General features: G+C 40.7%; 1 protein-coding gene across 3 annotated transcripts in view; it reads right to left on the bottom strand.

Moving 5' to 3' along the window:
- Positions 1 to 5,850: 5,850 nt before the first annotated feature.
- bcam (basal cell adhesion molecule (Lutheran blood group)) overlaps positions 5,851 to 18,190 on the bottom strand; it is a 48,864-nt gene continuing 36,524 nt past the window's right edge. Inside the window, exons 8-17 of one of the 3 annotated variants that reach the window (XM_085291527.1) lie at positions 18,041 to 18,179; positions 17,442 to 17,557; positions 15,943 to 16,084; positions 14,503 to 14,630; positions 13,704 to 13,845; positions 12,764 to 12,781; positions 12,110 to 12,142; positions 10,461 to 10,596; positions 9,733 to 9,832; positions 5,851 to 7,944 (exon numbers count right to left, since the gene is read on the bottom strand). In XM_085291527.1, the coding sequence (XP_085147653.1) occupies positions 7,942 to 7,944; positions 9,733 to 9,832; positions 10,461 to 10,596; positions 12,110 to 12,142; positions 12,764 to 12,781; positions 13,704 to 13,845; positions 14,503 to 14,630; positions 15,943 to 16,084; positions 17,442 to 17,557; positions 18,041 to 18,179 (957 nt within the window). In that variant the 3' untranslated portion in view covers positions 5,851 to 7,941. The remainder of the gene's footprint in view (positions 7,945 to 9,732; positions 9,833 to 10,460; positions 10,597 to 12,109; positions 12,143 to 12,763; positions 12,782 to 13,703; positions 13,846 to 14,502; positions 14,631 to 15,942; positions 16,085 to 17,441; positions 17,558 to 18,040; positions 18,180 to 18,190) is intronic. The other 2 variants (XM_085291528.1, XM_085291529.1) reach the window with 2 other exon arrangements.

The raw sequence follows: 18,190 nt of genomic DNA, 5'->3' as shown, positions 1-18,190 counted from the left end.
ACCTACACCATCCTCCCTATTCTGGTATTTTAAAGAGTACTTAGCGTAAATATTAAGCAACCTAACTAATAGGGTTCCAACTCCCAGCAACAACAAAAATAAATAAATAAAAAATAGGGAACCACCCCTCACGCGCCACCTCATGATGCTTAATCGACGTAATCAACCTTAATTTGATGCAGTGTGAAAAAAAATGCACAGAAATCAATTATTTTTCAAGAAATATTAAATAGATTCAACATCTTTCTTCAACAAAATTGCAGACTGCACAGATGGTACCTTCCCAAAGTAAAAAGTACTATAGCTTACTAGGGTATATATTAGACTTAATAGTTACTATATACAGTAATTGACTTCTATTCATTTTACATCAAATTAAAACTTTGGGTGTCAGATAATTATTTATTAAAAGCTCGACATTTTAAATGAGAATAAGAAAGAAAAGTATGTCTTTGTGCCCCCTTTTCCCTGTTCATGCCCTATCGGCCCCCCTGGCTAAACTTTGCTAGATCCGCCCCTGCACAGTTACCAGCGTCAGCTACGTAGAAAAAGATCCTCGAGTAGAAAGTAATATTAAATAAATTCTAACAACAGCTTATCAAGCTTAAACGTTCTGCTGTTGTTCAGCCGCTGGTTTCCTCTTTCTGGTGCAAAGTGGGCCAAAAACAAACAAGAGACACGGACTCGCGACAGAAAAGCCGATCAGCTGATCATTTAAGCAGTTTCATGATTGAAGTAGCAGCCGGAGAGCGAGAGGCAGTCGCTTGTTAAGCTTAACGTGGGAATGCTTTACAAACATTCAGAGATGGACTTACACACTTGCTTTACTTCTCTCGGGGATAACTTTGTCGGAGATGAAATGCCAGGTTGCTAGCGAAGCTCCACATGCTATCCAGACCACCGACAGGTCCGGCATGCCACAGCTGCTCTATCACGTGATGCATACTGCTCCGACTGCTGACGTTCTGAGGCGAGTTACGGCGTGTTGCAAGTTTTGCGAGGTGCTTTCGTGATATTTAATGGATCGGATTACATTTTTTATTTTTCTCCGATATCCGATCCAGTAATTTAGGTCAGTATCGGACCGATACCGATACGTAATATCGGATCGGTCCATCTCTAATATATATATATATATATATACAATATATATCAACACGTACGCCCTGCCCGTGATCAGGTACCCTGCTGGGGTAATAGGCTGGCCAAAGGAGGAGATATAAGCCACTGACATAAAGACAAGAAAGCTCCTTACCATGCATGGAGGGTTTCACCCCAAGTCCAGCACCCTGAGGCTGTACGCTAAGCGGAAGGAAGGGGGCCGGGGACTGGTGAGTGTCAGCACCACAGTCCAGGATGAGACAAGGAACATGGCCCCAACTGACCGAGTGCTCAGTGAATACCTCAGGCAGCAGAAACCCAAGAAAGAAGGGGGAGACGAGGAACCATCATGGAAGGACAGGCCCCTGCACGGTATGTACCACCGGCAGATAGAGGAGGTGGCTGATATCCAGAAATCCTACCAGTGGCTGGACAAAGCTGGACTGAAAGACAGCACAGAGGCACTAATCATGGCAGCACAAGAACAAGCTCTGAGTACAAGATCCATAGAGGCTGGGGTCTATCACACCAGGCAAGACCCCAGTTGCAGGCTGTGTAAAGATGCCCCAGAGACAATCCAGCACATAACAGCAGGGTGCAAGATGCTAGCAGGCAAGGCATACATGGAACGCCATAACCAAGTGGCCGGCATAGTGTACAGGAACATCTGTGCCGAGTATAACCTGGAATTCCCGAGGTCAAAATGGGAGATGCCCCCAAGGGTGGTGGAGAATGACCAAGCTAAGATCCTGTGGGACTTCCAGATACAGACGGACAAAATGGTGGTGGCTAACCAACCGGACATAGTGGTGGTAGACAAACAGAAGAAGACGGCCGTAGTGATCGATGTAGCGGTTCCGAATGACAGCAATATCAGGAAGAAGGAACACGAGAAGCTGGAGAAATACCAAGGGCTCAGAGAAGAGCTCGAGAGGATGTGGAGGGTGAAGGTAATGGTGGTCCCCGTGGTAATCGGAGCACTAGGTGCGGTGACTCCCAAGCTAGGCGAGTGGCTCCAGCAGATCCCGGGAATAACATCGGAGATCTCTGTCCAGAAGAGCGCAGTCCTGGGAACAGCTAAGATACTGCGCAGGACCCTCAAGCTCCCAGGCCTCTGGTAGAGGACCCGAGCTTGAAGGATAAACCGCCCGCAGGGGCGTGCTGGTTTTTTTTTAAATTTTTTATATGTATATATATATATATACATGTATATGTCATTAAAAGTGAAAGTAGATATACGTTTTTGACTGAAAATACAGAAGCAACTTATAAAACAAAATATTTATGGAAGTAATGTAACAGCAGTGAATTATTTCCATAGTTTAAGTCCTCCAAAGTGCTAAGACCAACCCAATGCTACCGAGTGGCCATCAGATCCAGGCTGAGCAAGCAGAAGGGACAGACAGTGACTGTCATCCCTCAATAGGCCAACACTAAATTACTAAATCAGTTTAAAGCTACTGTAACCAAACCCAGTGAAGGGAGCATGAAGACTCTCAGCAGGCAGAGCAAGAGATAAGGGAAAAGGGAAAGGACACTGGGTGGAGTGACCGTAATCCCCCCTCATTGTTAGCAAGACTGAAAAGCACTGATCCACTTGTTCTTTGTAAAATAAAGCACAAGAAGATCTCAAAGTGCACACACAAACAGCACGGTAGAAAAATGTGCATTATGTCAATACTGTCAATCCATATCGGACCTTTAGAGCTTGTGATTACATCAGCACAAACTGACACTGACATCTTTACTTGCATTTTCTAATTCTCTCCTGTCGACCTGTGCTCTTATCCTGCTGGTCTCCATCTTCGCTACTTTGTATTCAAAGCACAGATGGATTTCAGCGGGTCACATTGATGGGAGACTTTTAATTTCCTAATGGAACACGAGTGGTGTAGTGGGTGCGTGTCAGAACAATGGCGCTAATAGGCCCACAAGCACAGAGGCTGTGTAGATGCACGGTGTTGGGCTAAACTGTCAAAAGGTAATACAAGGTTAGCATACACTATTACAAAAGCTAAGAGATGAGATTTTTAATGAAGAGAATGAACCAGCATTTTTTTTCCCCTCCTCACTCTTGATTAATGGTTGGTTTTGATATATCATTATAGCCGCTATTGATAAGAATCATCCTACTAAGTGCTACTGATCTATAAACAAAGCTGCACCGCAATTGGTTGATGATTGATGGATTCATTTAAACTGGTTCCCAAGTATAAAAGTGAGTCGACAGAATGCTGCATCGTGAAGTCGGCAGCAAGCTCATCCATAAAGCAGTTATTGATGCAAAACATGGGCTTCCTCGATTTGTCTGCTCTGTCACAACAAATCATGGAATCAATCAGTGTGGGGGAAATTTACATAATGCCGGTTATATCAAAGAGATTAAAATTGGGTGCAAGCTAGGAATCAATTTAGATGTCATCTTCTAGGAAGTGCAAGAAAAAACACACGGATGAATTACATCAAGAGCAATTAGATTTCTGGTGTGTGAATATTTTAGAGATGGTGTTCAATGCTGTGCAAGGATTTTAGCTGGCACGTTATATGGCCAGACCTGCGTCCTTCAAACATTTTCTTAGTTATTAGAACATATATACGTTTTTTTTTAAAAAAAAACAATTTTTATCTACTTTTGTCATAAAAGGTGATGAATCCAAATTCCAAAAATACCAGTGACCACCAGTGCTAGCCCTTAGCCTCCGTATAGACCAGGGGTGCACAATCCCGGTCCTCGAGAGCTACCGTCCTGCAGCTTTTAGATGCATCCTTGTTCCCACACACCCGAATCAAATGAATGGCTTGTTATCAGGCCTTTGCCAAACACGATGGCATGCTGAAGAGGTAATCAAACCATTTGATTCAGCTGTGTTGGAGTAGGGATGCATCTAAAAGCTGCAGGATAGTAGCTCTCAAGGACTGGGATTGGGCAGCCCTGGTATAGACACTACTGTATCAATTTCAAACTCCTATAGTTATTCCATCCCAGTTTTTCAGAAAACCTTTTTCAGACTTTTGAACCGATGATGCACCTCGCATTCACACACTTAGGTATTCACACTGCCCACCTGTCCAGCTGATGGCATACCCCATCAGCCTTTTACAGCTGAGGGGTAAAAGGGACTGGAAGACCTGGAAACATGTTGCAATGACAGGAATAACAACACAGGGAGGAGCCGTGCTGCTCTCTGGCAGGAAGCACCATGCCCTCCTGTGTTTTAAATGCACTGTAAAACAGCATGCAGCAACACTACATATGAGCGGGTGGAGGAAGGTTTGGGGTCTTCATTCACCCTGTTCTGTTAACCGTCAGGGGTGGGATGCGGGGCCTCCTTGCTACTGCAGATAAGGAGGCGGACTGCTTTCCTCCACCCCAGAGAGAAGGGTTACATCTCCTGGATCCGGGTATGGTTTGCCCCTCTGGGGGCGGGGGTACCCAGACCTGGGATATAGAGTATGTTTGGGGAGTGTGAATGTGTGTACAGTGCCTATCTGTGTTTGTCCCCATGTCAGATGAGTGCCGAGTATTTGTTTGTGTATATGGGGGTGGGAATGCACATTTGTGTCTCCGTGCGCCTGTTCGTCTGTGTCAGCTTGGGTCTTAGACTCCACCTCTCTGGGAACATCTCAGGCTCTCCAAGGTATGGAGGCCTTTCTCCCCTCACCACACTCCCTGCCAGTGGCTGATGCCGTCAGACGTTGGTGTGTTGGTGGTTCTTGGTGTCTGGGGCTGGGCGCTCATGTATGTCCCAACTCACCCCTGGTGGCCGATTGGCGGGGCCTGGCGCCTGTGGCCCGGCGCCTGTGGCCTGGCTGGGCCCCTTCCGGGGGGTGGGGTGCCCTCAGGCCTCTGGGCCCGAGGCCCGGTCCTCTCTGGCACAGCTGGCTGCTGGCAGATCCCTCGGGCACGTCACTGCAACCCCCTCTGGCCTCTGCTCCGTGGCTGCTGGGTGACCTCTCGTTTGGGGCTCTCCTCAGCTCTTCCTAGGAAGGTGGCACGGTTGCCCCTGTAGTGGTCCACCTTGGGCCCTCGTACACTGGGGCCTTTGGATGTCTGGGGCCTGGATCTCCTCCATACCTGCTTCATGCCCTGGGGGACGGGGCTATAGCGTCCACACTCCCTAGCAGATCGTTACATGGAGAAACCTTTTGAATACAAGCGTGCTGATCCACACAGGTGTGCAAACGGGTGTACACACGGGTGTTCACTGACACAAACTACACCCTTCCTGCCTGCTACCACGAAGCACATTGTGCGCTGTCGATCTTGCGTGCTGCACAATAACATGTAATATTTAGTATCTACTGTTATCTACTTTTGGCTAGTTTATTGTGATGGTGTTGTATTTATTATGTTGCTTTTTTATGTTTGTTTTCTCTTCTGTTTTTTTTTTTTTATCTCCATACAGGTGATCCACGTGTTTTGTTTGTTTTTCTTTTTTTTCTTCACCCTTTCTCACCATCTCTTCTCCCCTCTATTTTTCTTTCTCTCCCTCTCTTTTTTCATTCTCTCTCCCAGTCCTATCCCCCAGTCATGTCTGTCCCGTCTGTAACAACCGAAAATCAAATAAATACATAATTATAATAAAGGTCAATCAAATGGACCAATATGACAAGGCCATGATGATCCACTTGGTAAAGTAAATCCTCTGGGCATCTTTCTTGGCCTTCAGACAACAATTCTGATGGCTAAAGATCCAAACAGGACAGGCAAAAAAAAAGAAAGAAAAAGGAATAACAACACAGAGAATATTTGGGTGAATGGGGTAATTTTTCTTTTTTTTTCTTTTTTTTCATTATAAACTCTACATGGCTGGAGCAAAAATAAAAAGATACATCAACACGTCACAACAATGTACCACAAAATATACAGTATACAGTAAAGAGAGAAGAGTAAACCATTTAAATGGAATCTAAAAAAAAATTCTCTTCTCTCAGCGAGTGGAAACACATTGGAAAAAAACATCAGTAGTTCAAATATTGACAATCCCCTTTCTAAACAACTTTTATACTGTACCATATTATTTTGATATAAAACAAGTGGGAAAAAAAGAAATCAACTATCTATCTTCACCTGCCCCCACAGGGTTGCTAACACTCAACATGTTTTGGTAAGATCAGCAGACAGACAGTGAAAACACAATGAGCTTTGTGGGCACAGAGAGTGGTTTGAGGTGACCTTTTTAAAAAATATATAAATCAAGGCCAATACTTCCAGTGTAAAACAAAGTAAAAGGGCATGTACCCCTTTATCAAAGCTTTTGTTTTCCTTTTTTTGCCTGCCGACAGTGTAGGGGATAAACAAAAACATCGTACCTAAACACAGACACACTTGCTGTGACACTGAAAAGCTTTCATTTGGTAAAAAATAAAAGGTAGATACCCCAAGAACATCCCCAGTCTCTCCCACACCTCCCTCCCCTGCCTGTTTCAAACTAGAGTGAGCCTGTGCAAGTGATTACTCCCAACAGGTGAATCTGCGACTAGTGCACCGCAGCTGCTCAAAGTCCCAGTTTGTTGTCATGGGAAAACAACAGCACAGCGGGCTACTGTTTGAGATTGTCAACCATTTCACCAAATTACACCAATTTCTGGTGAAAACTGGGCTTTCTGAGCAAAACCACTGTGTGCTGTGCTGTTCCTCAGTTTTCACTTCACTGGCCCCAGCTTTCATCCTGAAGTAGGGGACCAAAACGCTGTGAAACACTGAGAAATAAATAGTAGCCATTACTGCTGGCAACTCAGTAACCACAAACACCTTGGACTCCACATCATGCACAGTACTCCTCCTGCTTGATAGGCAGAGTGAGCATTATTTGAATTTACAGAGGAAAACACAAGCACATAGGAAAACAAGTGAACAGTTGGTATACTGACATAATATACAAGTGCGCTGCAAATGGCAGGAACAAATTTGTACAACCTAATAGCTTGCTTGTTTGGTTGCTTTTCAGCTAGATTAAAAAAGGCAAGCAATTTTAGAGACAGAATTGGTGTTATTATAAGCCTGGATTGTTTCTACTGAAAGCTAATTAGAGATACTGAAAGACATACATATATAAATATATATATATATATGTATAAACAGTCACAGGTGGCAAAACTGCAATTAAACAACACTAATGCAAACACAGAGATTCTTTGAACAAAAACTCGACAGTTACGAGTGCCAAACAGTGTGCTCGGGGATTAAATGTGAGCGTAAATCATAGCTTGTTAGGGAGGTGAATCAAACAGAGTAACAGCCGGGTGTATTTTTGCCTAATGTTACCAGCAGAAAGGAAAGATATTTTAACTGCAGACTCCAAAACAGAAAAGCTGTTCAGTGTTATGCTTAAATGCAGACTAACACTAGAAGAAAATGAATTTGAGGTTTCCTTTGGGGCGAAAAAGAAGATTCTGTCACTGTGTTTAAGCATGTGCCAATCATACTTCTTAGTACAGCTCTTCTCTGCAGAGGAGTGAAAGACATGATTGGTAAATTAATGAATTATCCAGTGTTGTCAGAATATGATTTCGCACATGTATCGTTTTAAACCTGCGGCAGCACAAGTTGGATAGAGGTCTAAGAACTCTATCTTTAAAAAAAAGGCAAAGTAAAAAAAAACAAAAACTCCACCCAACTTGGCTATTGCAGGTTGTAAAACAAGAATAGCCAATGCTGAACATGCTGAGCAGCCACACCGCTCAACCTACACCCATGTCCCTGCTCCACCTCTCATTGCCCCCACAACTTTAATATCACCAGTCTAGTAAAAAAAAAAAAATTAGCCCTGTTGTCTTCATATCCTGTTGTCCTCTTCGCTTCATCCTTCTGGGAGCCTTTTTCATCATCTGGTTTTATCACTGTCAGAGAGAAATGACAAAACTTAATAAATATGACCAATATGCAAAAACAACAAGAAACAAACACGCCTATTTTTTTGACAACTTCCAGAAAATATGCATTTATTGTCCACATCAAATGCAATTAAATGGAAAAATAATCCATATTTTCCTAAATTCTTCATACATATTCTTTTTTTCTTCTTATTCAACAGTTAATTGCTGGTAAATTAATTCATTTAGATCACGGCACAACAACGACAATAGCGTAAAATCATTTGAATGTCGAATAAACGTTGTATCAGAAATATCTACAGCTAGGTGCCCAAAGGATCCAGCAGCTTTCCTGGTTTGTGGATGAAATCTAAATCTAAAGCATAAACCAAACCCATGGTTTTACAACACTCATTAAATTTGCTTCTGCATGGCATTGAATAGTGCTGTTCTGTCAGCAGAGATGCACACAAAGTATTCAATAGGAGGTTGGAGGGTTTGAAAGGATACTTCAGATTTCACCTGCTTTTACTTTTTGATTAAGTTTAGGTTAAAGATTGGGACTTGGGCTGAGGTCTGCAAATTAACAAGTTATTCTTACAAAGTGTACATGTGAGGCACTGGGAATGAAACCTCTGGTGCCACTGCCAAAACCACAGTCACAGCACTGGTGCCAAATAGACACCTTATGTTGTAATGTTTTCTTTTCATATCTTGCAGTATTTTCAGAGAACTTTATTACTTGGAGTTGACAGATAAATATAAGATACACAACATTTTATCACAAAATACCACTTTTTATGGACGAGATATCACTGCTGTGTTATTAAACTTTTACAGACTTGTGTTACTTTACTTGGCATTGTAAGAAAATCCTTTGTCAAATGTAGAAGTCGAGATTTACTTTCAGAATCCAGTGAAGTGCATCTGTGGCACGAAGGCTCTTTTCATATTTTAATAGCATCTCAGTAAAGAAATATTAACTTGATTATGTATGGAGAGACAGACTTTTACATCTTTCTTCTCTTCTTGTTATATCCATTTCAAAAGCAAAGGTAAATGTCCCTGATATCTCCTTGCAGTTATGAAATGTCATCCAGTTTGCTGTCAGCAGTTTCAAAAGTGACATAAAACAAGACTTTGAAATTCAAGTCACACATGCCACTACAGTAAATTTAAAGATGAAATGTTCTACATTTGTGATGACATTTCTAGATGACTCCCCGCAGCTTTCACACCACATCACGATGGAGGAACCACTTTTCCAAGCCAGCTTCCCTTGAACTAAAACTGACTTTAGACACTCAATCAGAATGACGGAGCTGTGTGAAGAGATTTCTGGTGACTGTATCGCTCATGGTCATGTCAACCAGGTATCAAGGATTCTTTTAGGTTAGTAAATGTCTGCAGGACTGTGCTCATCCTTGGTGATGCTAAAAATACAAAGAGGAATACTGGCACTACCCCGTTTAAATTACTATAAGAGGCTTTTACATCACTAACATTTCTTGATGTTTCCAGCAAAAAGTGAGGCCTGACCACAGACACTGGCTGAAAATAACCTTTATTTCTATGCAAACAGTCTCTCAAAATATGCAAAGGCTTTGTTTTTATCCACTGTGCTGAATTGTCCTTGACTTGCTCCTGCCCACTATTGTTCTGTTGTGTGACTCACACTCATGAATGCAGAATCAGACAAATTCACCTAAATTCTTAGAAAAGATAAAATGTAGAGGTCAAGTGTTTACTTGCTCAGCCATTATAACTGTCAGCTGTACCATTCTCAATTCACATTCATGGCTCTATAGGCCTAACCTGTTCTGTTGCATTTTTTTTGTTTAAGAGACCATCCTCTTCATTGAGCTTGTCTGTCTTCAGCTCCACCACAACGCTACTGTTCGTCATTCCAGAGTTCCTAGAAATAGAAATGGCATAGAGAAAAAACAGTGAAAACAAAAGAAAAAATCAGGGAGTTAAGTGTTTGTTGGGGCGAATATTTGCTTAGTTTTACAAATGGATGTAGACAAGAACAAATCAGTCCGACAACTTGTTTGCAAAATAAACCTGTGCAGTATTAATGCAGTTCTCCCAGTGGACCTGAAATGTATGTATCCTGTAACTCTATTCTGCAAACTTAACATTTACAAATCGTACTTTATTGTGTCAAATCTCCAAGCAAATAAAGAAAAAGAAACCCTGCTCTTGCTGCTAATCAGGATATTCTGATTATTTAAAAGAAAATTTATTCTTGCAGGACAGATGGCACATTTGCAATTAAAAAGGATTATGAAAACAAGCTTAGGAAAGTTGGTATTCTATATTGTAAAAACTTCAGATGTATTTTGCAATCAGCAACATCGTCAGTGCATACAAATAGATATCTATAGTCTTTTTAACAAATATTCTGGCATGAGCAAACCAAACACTTTTGTTTTTTTGTTACAGATTTTCCAACTTGTTAAGCACTTTGACTTTTAGTGTTTTTTGATTCATGTGATTATTAATCCCCCCTCCCATCCCTTTTGTCCCTGATCTCTACTCACACTTCCTTCGGGTCCTTCTTGCTGCAAGACAGCTTGTTGTTCTTGCTTAGGCAGTAGAGGAGGCCAACCAGCAACAGGAGGAGCAGAACACACACCACCACAGCTATCACCACCGCACTGGAGCCTCCCTGTCCAGCTACAGTGCCGCAATGGAAGTACATATGGGAGGAGGGATGGGGGGAGGGTCGGGGGGCAGGTGGGAGGTTTGCGAGGTGGAGGGTTGGTGGGAAAGTTTGGGGAAATTTGATTGGAGGGCAGATGTTTAGGGGAATCATGGAAGGATTGATCATGGTGGAGGAGGTGTGAGGATGGAATGGAGAGTTTTCGATTTTCAAAAAATCAGTGGTAGGGAGAGAGGCATCGTTAGGGGTGGTTGATTGGTGAGAGAAAGAGGAAGGAAATTGATTTGATTTGGTGTTATCATGGGAGGGAGAGAATGGGAAGATAGAGAGCGAGAGAATGAGATTTGATGGAGTCCAGGTGAAGACAGTTGATGGATGGGTAGTTGGAAAGGTGGAGGGCAGAGGATAAGGGGCGGGGATTGGGATGTGGGGTTAGTCTATCTTTTGAATGCAATGACTGAAATGTGATGCGACCCAAAAACAGGGCCTATGTCTACGCAGATAATACTAGACAGCTAATGAGAGCAATGAAACAACACTGAACATACTCACCCAACCACCTACACTTGTATTACTGTACTTGTGAAGACATGATGCTATAATAAGTTTTCTCAAGCTAACATTACTAACCCTACAAAGATTACTGAAGCCTATTAAGATCCAGTCATAATCGAAAACTATATTTGTTTCTGCTCCTGTCACTGTCCAAGGGATAAAAAAATCTGTCCACCTGCAACACATCATTAGCAAGTAAAATGTGAATTATTCATTGGTTTTACAGAGGGGCATTTGAAATGTTATTGTGTATTGGTTCTGAGTATTGATTTTCTGATATCCCCAGGAAAATGTTGGCAGGAGTACTTTTAGTACTTTTCTAACTTAAACTGCAGTGCTACAGTGTGAGCCTGATATTACAGTCTGTGGTGTCCTTACAGACAAGGTCAAAGATGCTTCCTTTCCTGTGTATGCTAAAAAAGGAAACCTGGAACATTTCCACCAAAATGTTGAAAATGAGTAGGATGCATGAAGTCTTCTCTGAATCCCGAAGTTATAAAATTCAATTGATGTTCCCAAAGAATACATTTTTTAACTAATTTGAATATTTTCATGACTATTTTGTTAAATTATCACTTTTTTAATTATTATTTTTACTCGCTTTTTCATAATGTGGGGGTTTGGGGCCTGTTTATTAGACAATGGCATTTGGATATGCTCGATAACATTTTGGCAGGCAGCTTTTTTAGTTTTTAACATTAAATTATTTAGGAAATAAGCAGGCTGATCAAAAAGGAAAATATTCATGATTGGTCTTTGAATTGTGTGATACTTCATACAGGACCTATCCATTCTCACTTCTCTAGAAGCATATCTTCTCAGCTACAGTAATACAAGTACAGATACACAAAAACTCTTGTAAACACAGATACATAAAACCTTTGTGTGTGTAAACAGCCATCAATACACACACAGCAACTTACATTTGTAGACGAACACCATACACATGTCAATAGGGTTAACGATACAGACCTGACGTTAGCACAGGGTTTCCAGAAAGCAGCACTTTAAGAGAAAAAGAGTTTCTCAGTCCCATAGCATAGCAAAGCAACAACCACAACACACACAATGCACACCACTAAAAAGATACTTAGCTAAAGTTACTTAATCTACACACAGCACCGGATGAGCGGAGAAAAGCAGAAAAAGCAAGGAATAAGAAGGCAGCTGGAAAGAAGAGGTGACCAAATAGACACAGTAAAGAGACGAAGAGAAGAGTGGAAGGAACAGAATAGAATAGAATCCTTTATTGTCCCCAAGGGGCCACAAAAGCTTTTGGTACCATCCACAAAATATAGGACAGACATTATACAAAGGTGACAAGAGAAGAAGAATAACAATGTACAATATCCACAGTGTTCGGTAGTTAAGAGGGTAAATATACAAGGTTACAGTACAGCAGAGGAGAGTGTGTGTGTGCGTGTGTGTGTGTGTGTGTGTGTGTGTGTGTGTGTGTGTGTGTGTGTGTGTGTGTGTGTGTGTGTGTGTGTGTGTGTGTGTGTGACATGGAAGGGCTGGGGCAATAGGAAGCGGATGGAGGGGAGTTTCTAAATTACAGGGTCTGTACAACAAAGAGTCCTGAGAGAAGAAGGGAGGAGAGGAAGAGGAGGAGGGAGAAGGTTCTACCTTCAGCTGAGCTGCCAACTGCAAAAAGAGAGGAGGAGAAAAAAAAACAAGAAAAGCGAGATCACGAAGATGTAAAACAGCAATTCAGGCACCAGCTACAGCTTTATTATCAATAACTTTAGTGAGAGCCCATTTTAAAAAGCAAACCATGAAAGAAGCAAGCTATAAAGGTGTAGATGCAGTTTACAAAAGGTGAAAGAAGATCAGACTGTAGTTGATGTTATTAGCAGGCTAAGAAGTTACTGGCATGGCATTAAGACACACTGTGTTACCTTAGAGACTTGTAATCATGAAATTATAAAAAAAGAAATTTGTCAGTTTAGATCATTATGTGTTATAATGTATTTTACAAGTTTTTCTTCACTCATAACTACTTGTGTTAGATCTTAAATGTTACTCCTAGACACTTCTATAGCAATGAAGATGACATACAAATGAGTTTTAGTGTTGTGGCTGCACGGATCGTTGCAATTTCTGGGCGTTATTCTGTGTGTTCCCTTTGTGTACACACACAATAAGACTAACCATTTGGTCACGTACACAAAATATATGTCATATCCACAACTGGCTAACTGTAAAAACATTTGGTTTTTTTGCCATAACTTTCATTTCAATAGTGAACAGCTTTTACAGAATTGAAGATGATATCCAGTTTTCCTCACTGCATCCATGTAAGTATTTATAAGAAGAACTAATGAGCAGTGCATTCCATTTTAATTTGGTAATATGCCAATCTCCAAACACTTATTTTTTAATTACTGAATATGTGATTATGCTATGCAACTTTTTTTTTTGTTGGTAAGTTTTAAAATATAATTTGACTAAAAACAGCGAACGCTGGTTTCATCTGTTCTGCATGTCCAACGCAACTTTTTAACTGAATCACATTTTCAGGTTAATGAGGAAAACCCAGTGGAGAAAGAGAGCTTGTTACACTGACCTTGTTCGAGAGAAAGTGGGAAGACCGTGATATCTTTTCCATGCTCATTTTCGACCTCGCAGGTCACCCCGCCATTTATCATATCAGCAGTGGTTTTCAGGGTCAAAGTGCTCACCCACTTGTTACCTTTCACTGTTATCGACTGGAGGGGAAGATAAAAAGGAAGGAAGAGAGATAAAGGAAAAAGGCCAAAGTAAATTAGTGTCGTTTGTCAAAATCCTTCTTTGCCTTTTGCCTATATGAGTTTGCAGTATAATTCTTCTTTTATTATTACTATCCACTTGTCTTATGAGTCCCATTCCTATTATTTTAAACAAACTTCTCATATGTGATATTTCTCTCTACCTCTCACTTACAAACAAAAAATCTGCTCGTGAAAATTATTAGTTGTGCTCTCATTTTTAATCTTCCAAACATCCCTACTAGTTTCTGACATTATCACATTTTTCAAAAAGATGATTAACGTTTTATCTTATTTTATCAGTTTATGTAATATTTAATAATGAAGGCGTACTCCCTCTACAAGTTTCTTAAAAGCTGTTTTCGCTTTTTTTTCCCCCTTTAGTAGAGCTTTTGAAGTTTTACACAGTACTCTACCAAGAGTGATCTTAATACGTTATGAAACATAACACTTTAATCTTCTCATATTGACTCTAATGGAAACACAAATAGTAGCAGGGCGCTTTTCATTTGAAATAAGCCTTACTATTATTTCCAAATGAGTTCCAATACATTCATTTTACTGATTCCTGTAAACTGTAAAGACTCATTTTTCTCTCAGCTTGACTCAGATGTCTACCTGTTCTCCTCCTGAGGGCTGCCAGGTGAAGTTAGGGGTAGGCACACCGTATGCTACGCACATAAGGGTCACCTTGTCTCCTTCCTTGCCCACCTTCACAGGAGCAGGAGGGTCAATCACTGGCTTTCCTGGACAGGGAATGAGAATGTCATGGGTAAACAAAGTGAACAATGCTGCATAACCTTAAACACATACAGTTATACCTCAGTTCTCCTTTCAACTTCTACTTCCAAGCTGCTCCCAATTCCTTCCTCTAACCAAAACAATACGCTGCACACTCTGGCACTGACCACTGTTATTATACTTTGTGTATTGGTATAGCGGTAGCAGTTCAGTGTGTAGTACATAGCAAGAGTTCATGAGTTAGTGAGCTATATCAAGCATAAAGTCAGAGTTTTCTGTCATTCTAAAGGCTCTATTTTCACCTCACTGAATCATCGTGGCAACTTTTGCTGAAGACATAACGTGGTTAGTACCAGAGTGTTCACAAATGTTTTTATTTACAGCATGCTTTACATACAATTCCCTGCTGGGGGAATGCGCTTAATATGTGCAAGCTGTTAAGCTGTACCTTAGATCAAGAAAGATGCCCAGTTGTAAAGTTACAGCAGTGAAAACATCTGTGTCACACTGTCACTAGAATGTAGATGTACTCAGAAAAGCCATACATGTATTTTTTGCCTACTGCTATGTCTCTTTTACACTGTTCAATTAACAAACTTTATTTCACTTTGATCTTCTGACAGACTGGTCTCCTTTTATGAGCTGTGAGACTCTAATCGGCACATCTAATTTGGCTGTTACATTAGCAATAAACATCAGCACCAAGAGCACACTTGGCATAAAATAATTAACTTGAATTAAAATGTTTGTTTTACTGCAGTGTGCAATAAATTCCAAGATTTAGCATTAATTTCTTGTCTTATGTGCGGAAGTATTACATTTTATTGTAATATTTTTTGCATTATTTATAGATTTTTATCACCGTTTTATCGTCATCATCTGATATTGGCTCTGACTTGAGTAGGTGGCACACATGCAGATCATTTTTTTAGGGAAAAAGAGTCATGTGACATGTGAAACACCCCGTTTCTCTGAGTGTGCAGAGAGAAGGAAACAGAGAAAGTTGATATATGACCATCTCGATACTACTCATTTTACCTGGAGTTTTTGGTTTTGTCAAGCCAAAGAGCTCAAAGAATGCCTGGCCTTGCTGAACATCCTTTATAGTATATAAACTCTTCTTACAATGAAGTTGGAATTCCACTTTTGTTTCCAAATAGTAGGCTCTAGAATGCTTACAGTTACCTTAACGGATTTAGCAGTGGAGAAACATGACAGCCTCTACAGCATGGCTTAAATTCTTCTATTTACTCTGAGATAAAGTTTTATAGTGTTCCTGTGAGTGTGGGTGTACTTGTTTCGTGCATGCACTTTTACCTTTGACTGTGAGGTTGACGCTAGCCTGGGACATCAGTCCTGGCACAGACGGAACAGCTCCAACACAAACATATTCTCCAGCATTTTGATAGGAAACATTTTGTATTGACAGAGTCCCGTTCTGAGACAGCACCTCAGAGCCCTGCAGAAACACAAGCACACTGAAGAAGAACTGGACTCATAATATTATGCTTCTGCTCTTTTTTTTTGTGAGTAGAACAGCGCTGTCAATATCTAATTTGATGGCACACCACTGTGATGGGAAAGCAGAAAAGGAATCTTCACACACACTGTTTGAAAGCGCAGTGATAACAAATCAAAGTCAGTCCTCCATGATGAACCTGTCTCTTGCAATTCTTCTCAACTTCTTCTCATAGGAATTCATCTTTCTAAGAACAAACACATTCTCTGCCCAGAAAACCAGCTGCCTGCGAGTTTCCATCACACCCAAGAGACACAACAATAGATACATAGGTTACAACAACAGACCTAACACTGGAGGAGCACTCTGCACATCACAAGTGGAGAAACAGGAATGAAGACTAAACACACCAAAGGTATATTTATGTGCAGTTTTACAGTATTAAATGTACCCAGATCCTTGAAATAGACAATCGAGAACAAATAATCTGTAAATAAAAAAATGTTTTTAAACATATTAAAGACAGAAAAGACGCTGTGCATGCTGTAGCTATCACTATGAATTTCTGTGTCAAGGAAGACAAGGTTTTTTTGCTACCGTAAAACTGAAAATATCCACAACAGAGTGAAACTGCATATGTAGTAGCAGTGTACTGCAGGCATAAGATTATGACCACTCAGATGTGACGCAGATAACACTGATTATCTCTCTGTCATAGCACCAGTGGGATATATTAGGGAGCATGTGAACATTTGGCACTCCTCTGACATCAACAAGGCATTTTCAGCCAAAGGACTGCCGCTGACTGGATATTTTTGTGAAAAAATCAGTATATCACCAGTTTCTGAAACACTTGAACCACCTTCCTTCCTTGTTCAGATGCTCAGTTTAAACTTCAGAAGGTAGTCTTAACCATGTCTACCTGTCTACATGCACTAATTTAAAGGAGTGCGATGGGCTAATTGGACACTTGCATTAACTGGTGTGTCTAATACAGTGGTCGGTGCATTGAGCCAAAATAAGGAATGAATTCTTGTTGACTTGGTGAATGTTGTTACTGTATGACACTGACAAGTTTTCATTTTAAAAACTGAGCATGCTTAGAAAGAACTTATTGGAAATGTGAGGATTTTATTTATTTATTGATTTCTTTTGTCCTAATGTTGACTCTGTACCTGTATCAAGCTTCAAGTCAGCTAAACAATCAATCATAGTGCCAGGCTGGTTGGTGTTTCTGATTTTATGTGAAAAACAGAAAGAATGCACACAAATACCACAACTCTTTTAAAGGGGGGGGGGATGGCACACTTATTTACAACAAAAAAGAAAGAAAAATTGAGAAAATGATGAAACACACCTTTTTCCACTGAACTGTATGATTACGAGAAGCCTTGATCCTACACTGCCATGCTGCTTTGTCTCCAAGCATGACAACTTTAGATACAGCTGGTGTCACTTTTACTGGGTCAATGTCTGACAGAGAGAAAACAGAGAGCAATTAAAGATAAGATGGGGGGGGGGGAGTCGACTGAAAACTATAGACCTTCTACACATTCTGAGGTGTTAAATAAGTGCCAATTCAAATTAAACAACAGTACAAAGCTAATGCACTTATTCTGAAGTCAAGCCCATTTTGAGCCCAAGTTAAGCCTATTCCATACACTTTCGAGGTTATCACTGCTTAATGTGTGTGATAAGATCAGATTAAACAGTGTGCTTGGGATAACATTAAAGTAACAGATGAAGTGTGAAAAATTGAATTGGATATCAGCCGGCTGACTGAACTTCATTAGAGCCTATTCCATGGAAACCTTTTAATTCTATGATTTACTGATGAAAAGAAAGGCTTCCTACATGGGAAGAACCACACAAACCGGAGATGCATTGTTCTTTCTGTGTGTTAACCCTCTTTAATTCAGCAATGTGTGTGTCTTTATGTGTATTTGGCTTACTCACAGTCGACAGTGAGGGCAATCGTCTTTTCCAAGGTAAAGTCAATCTCGAAATCTAATGCTGTGCACTTGTACTGTGCAGCATCAGAGCGCTTGACAGATTTCAGTATGAGAAGACCATCTTTACCTTGGGCCTCTTCTCCCTGAATATTAA

Source organism: Mchenga conophoros, linkage group LG11, assembly GCF_057382185.1.
Source record: "Mchenga conophoros isolate Kocher_MC1m ecotype Shallow Benthic linkage group LG11, M_conophoros_male_GT1.1, whole genome shotgun sequence".
In the NCBI taxonomy this organism is placed as follows: domain Eukaryota; kingdom Metazoa; phylum Chordata; class Actinopteri; order Cichliformes; family Cichlidae; genus Mchenga; species Mchenga conophoros.
This window is presented reverse-complemented; position numbering and strand designations above follow the sequence as displayed.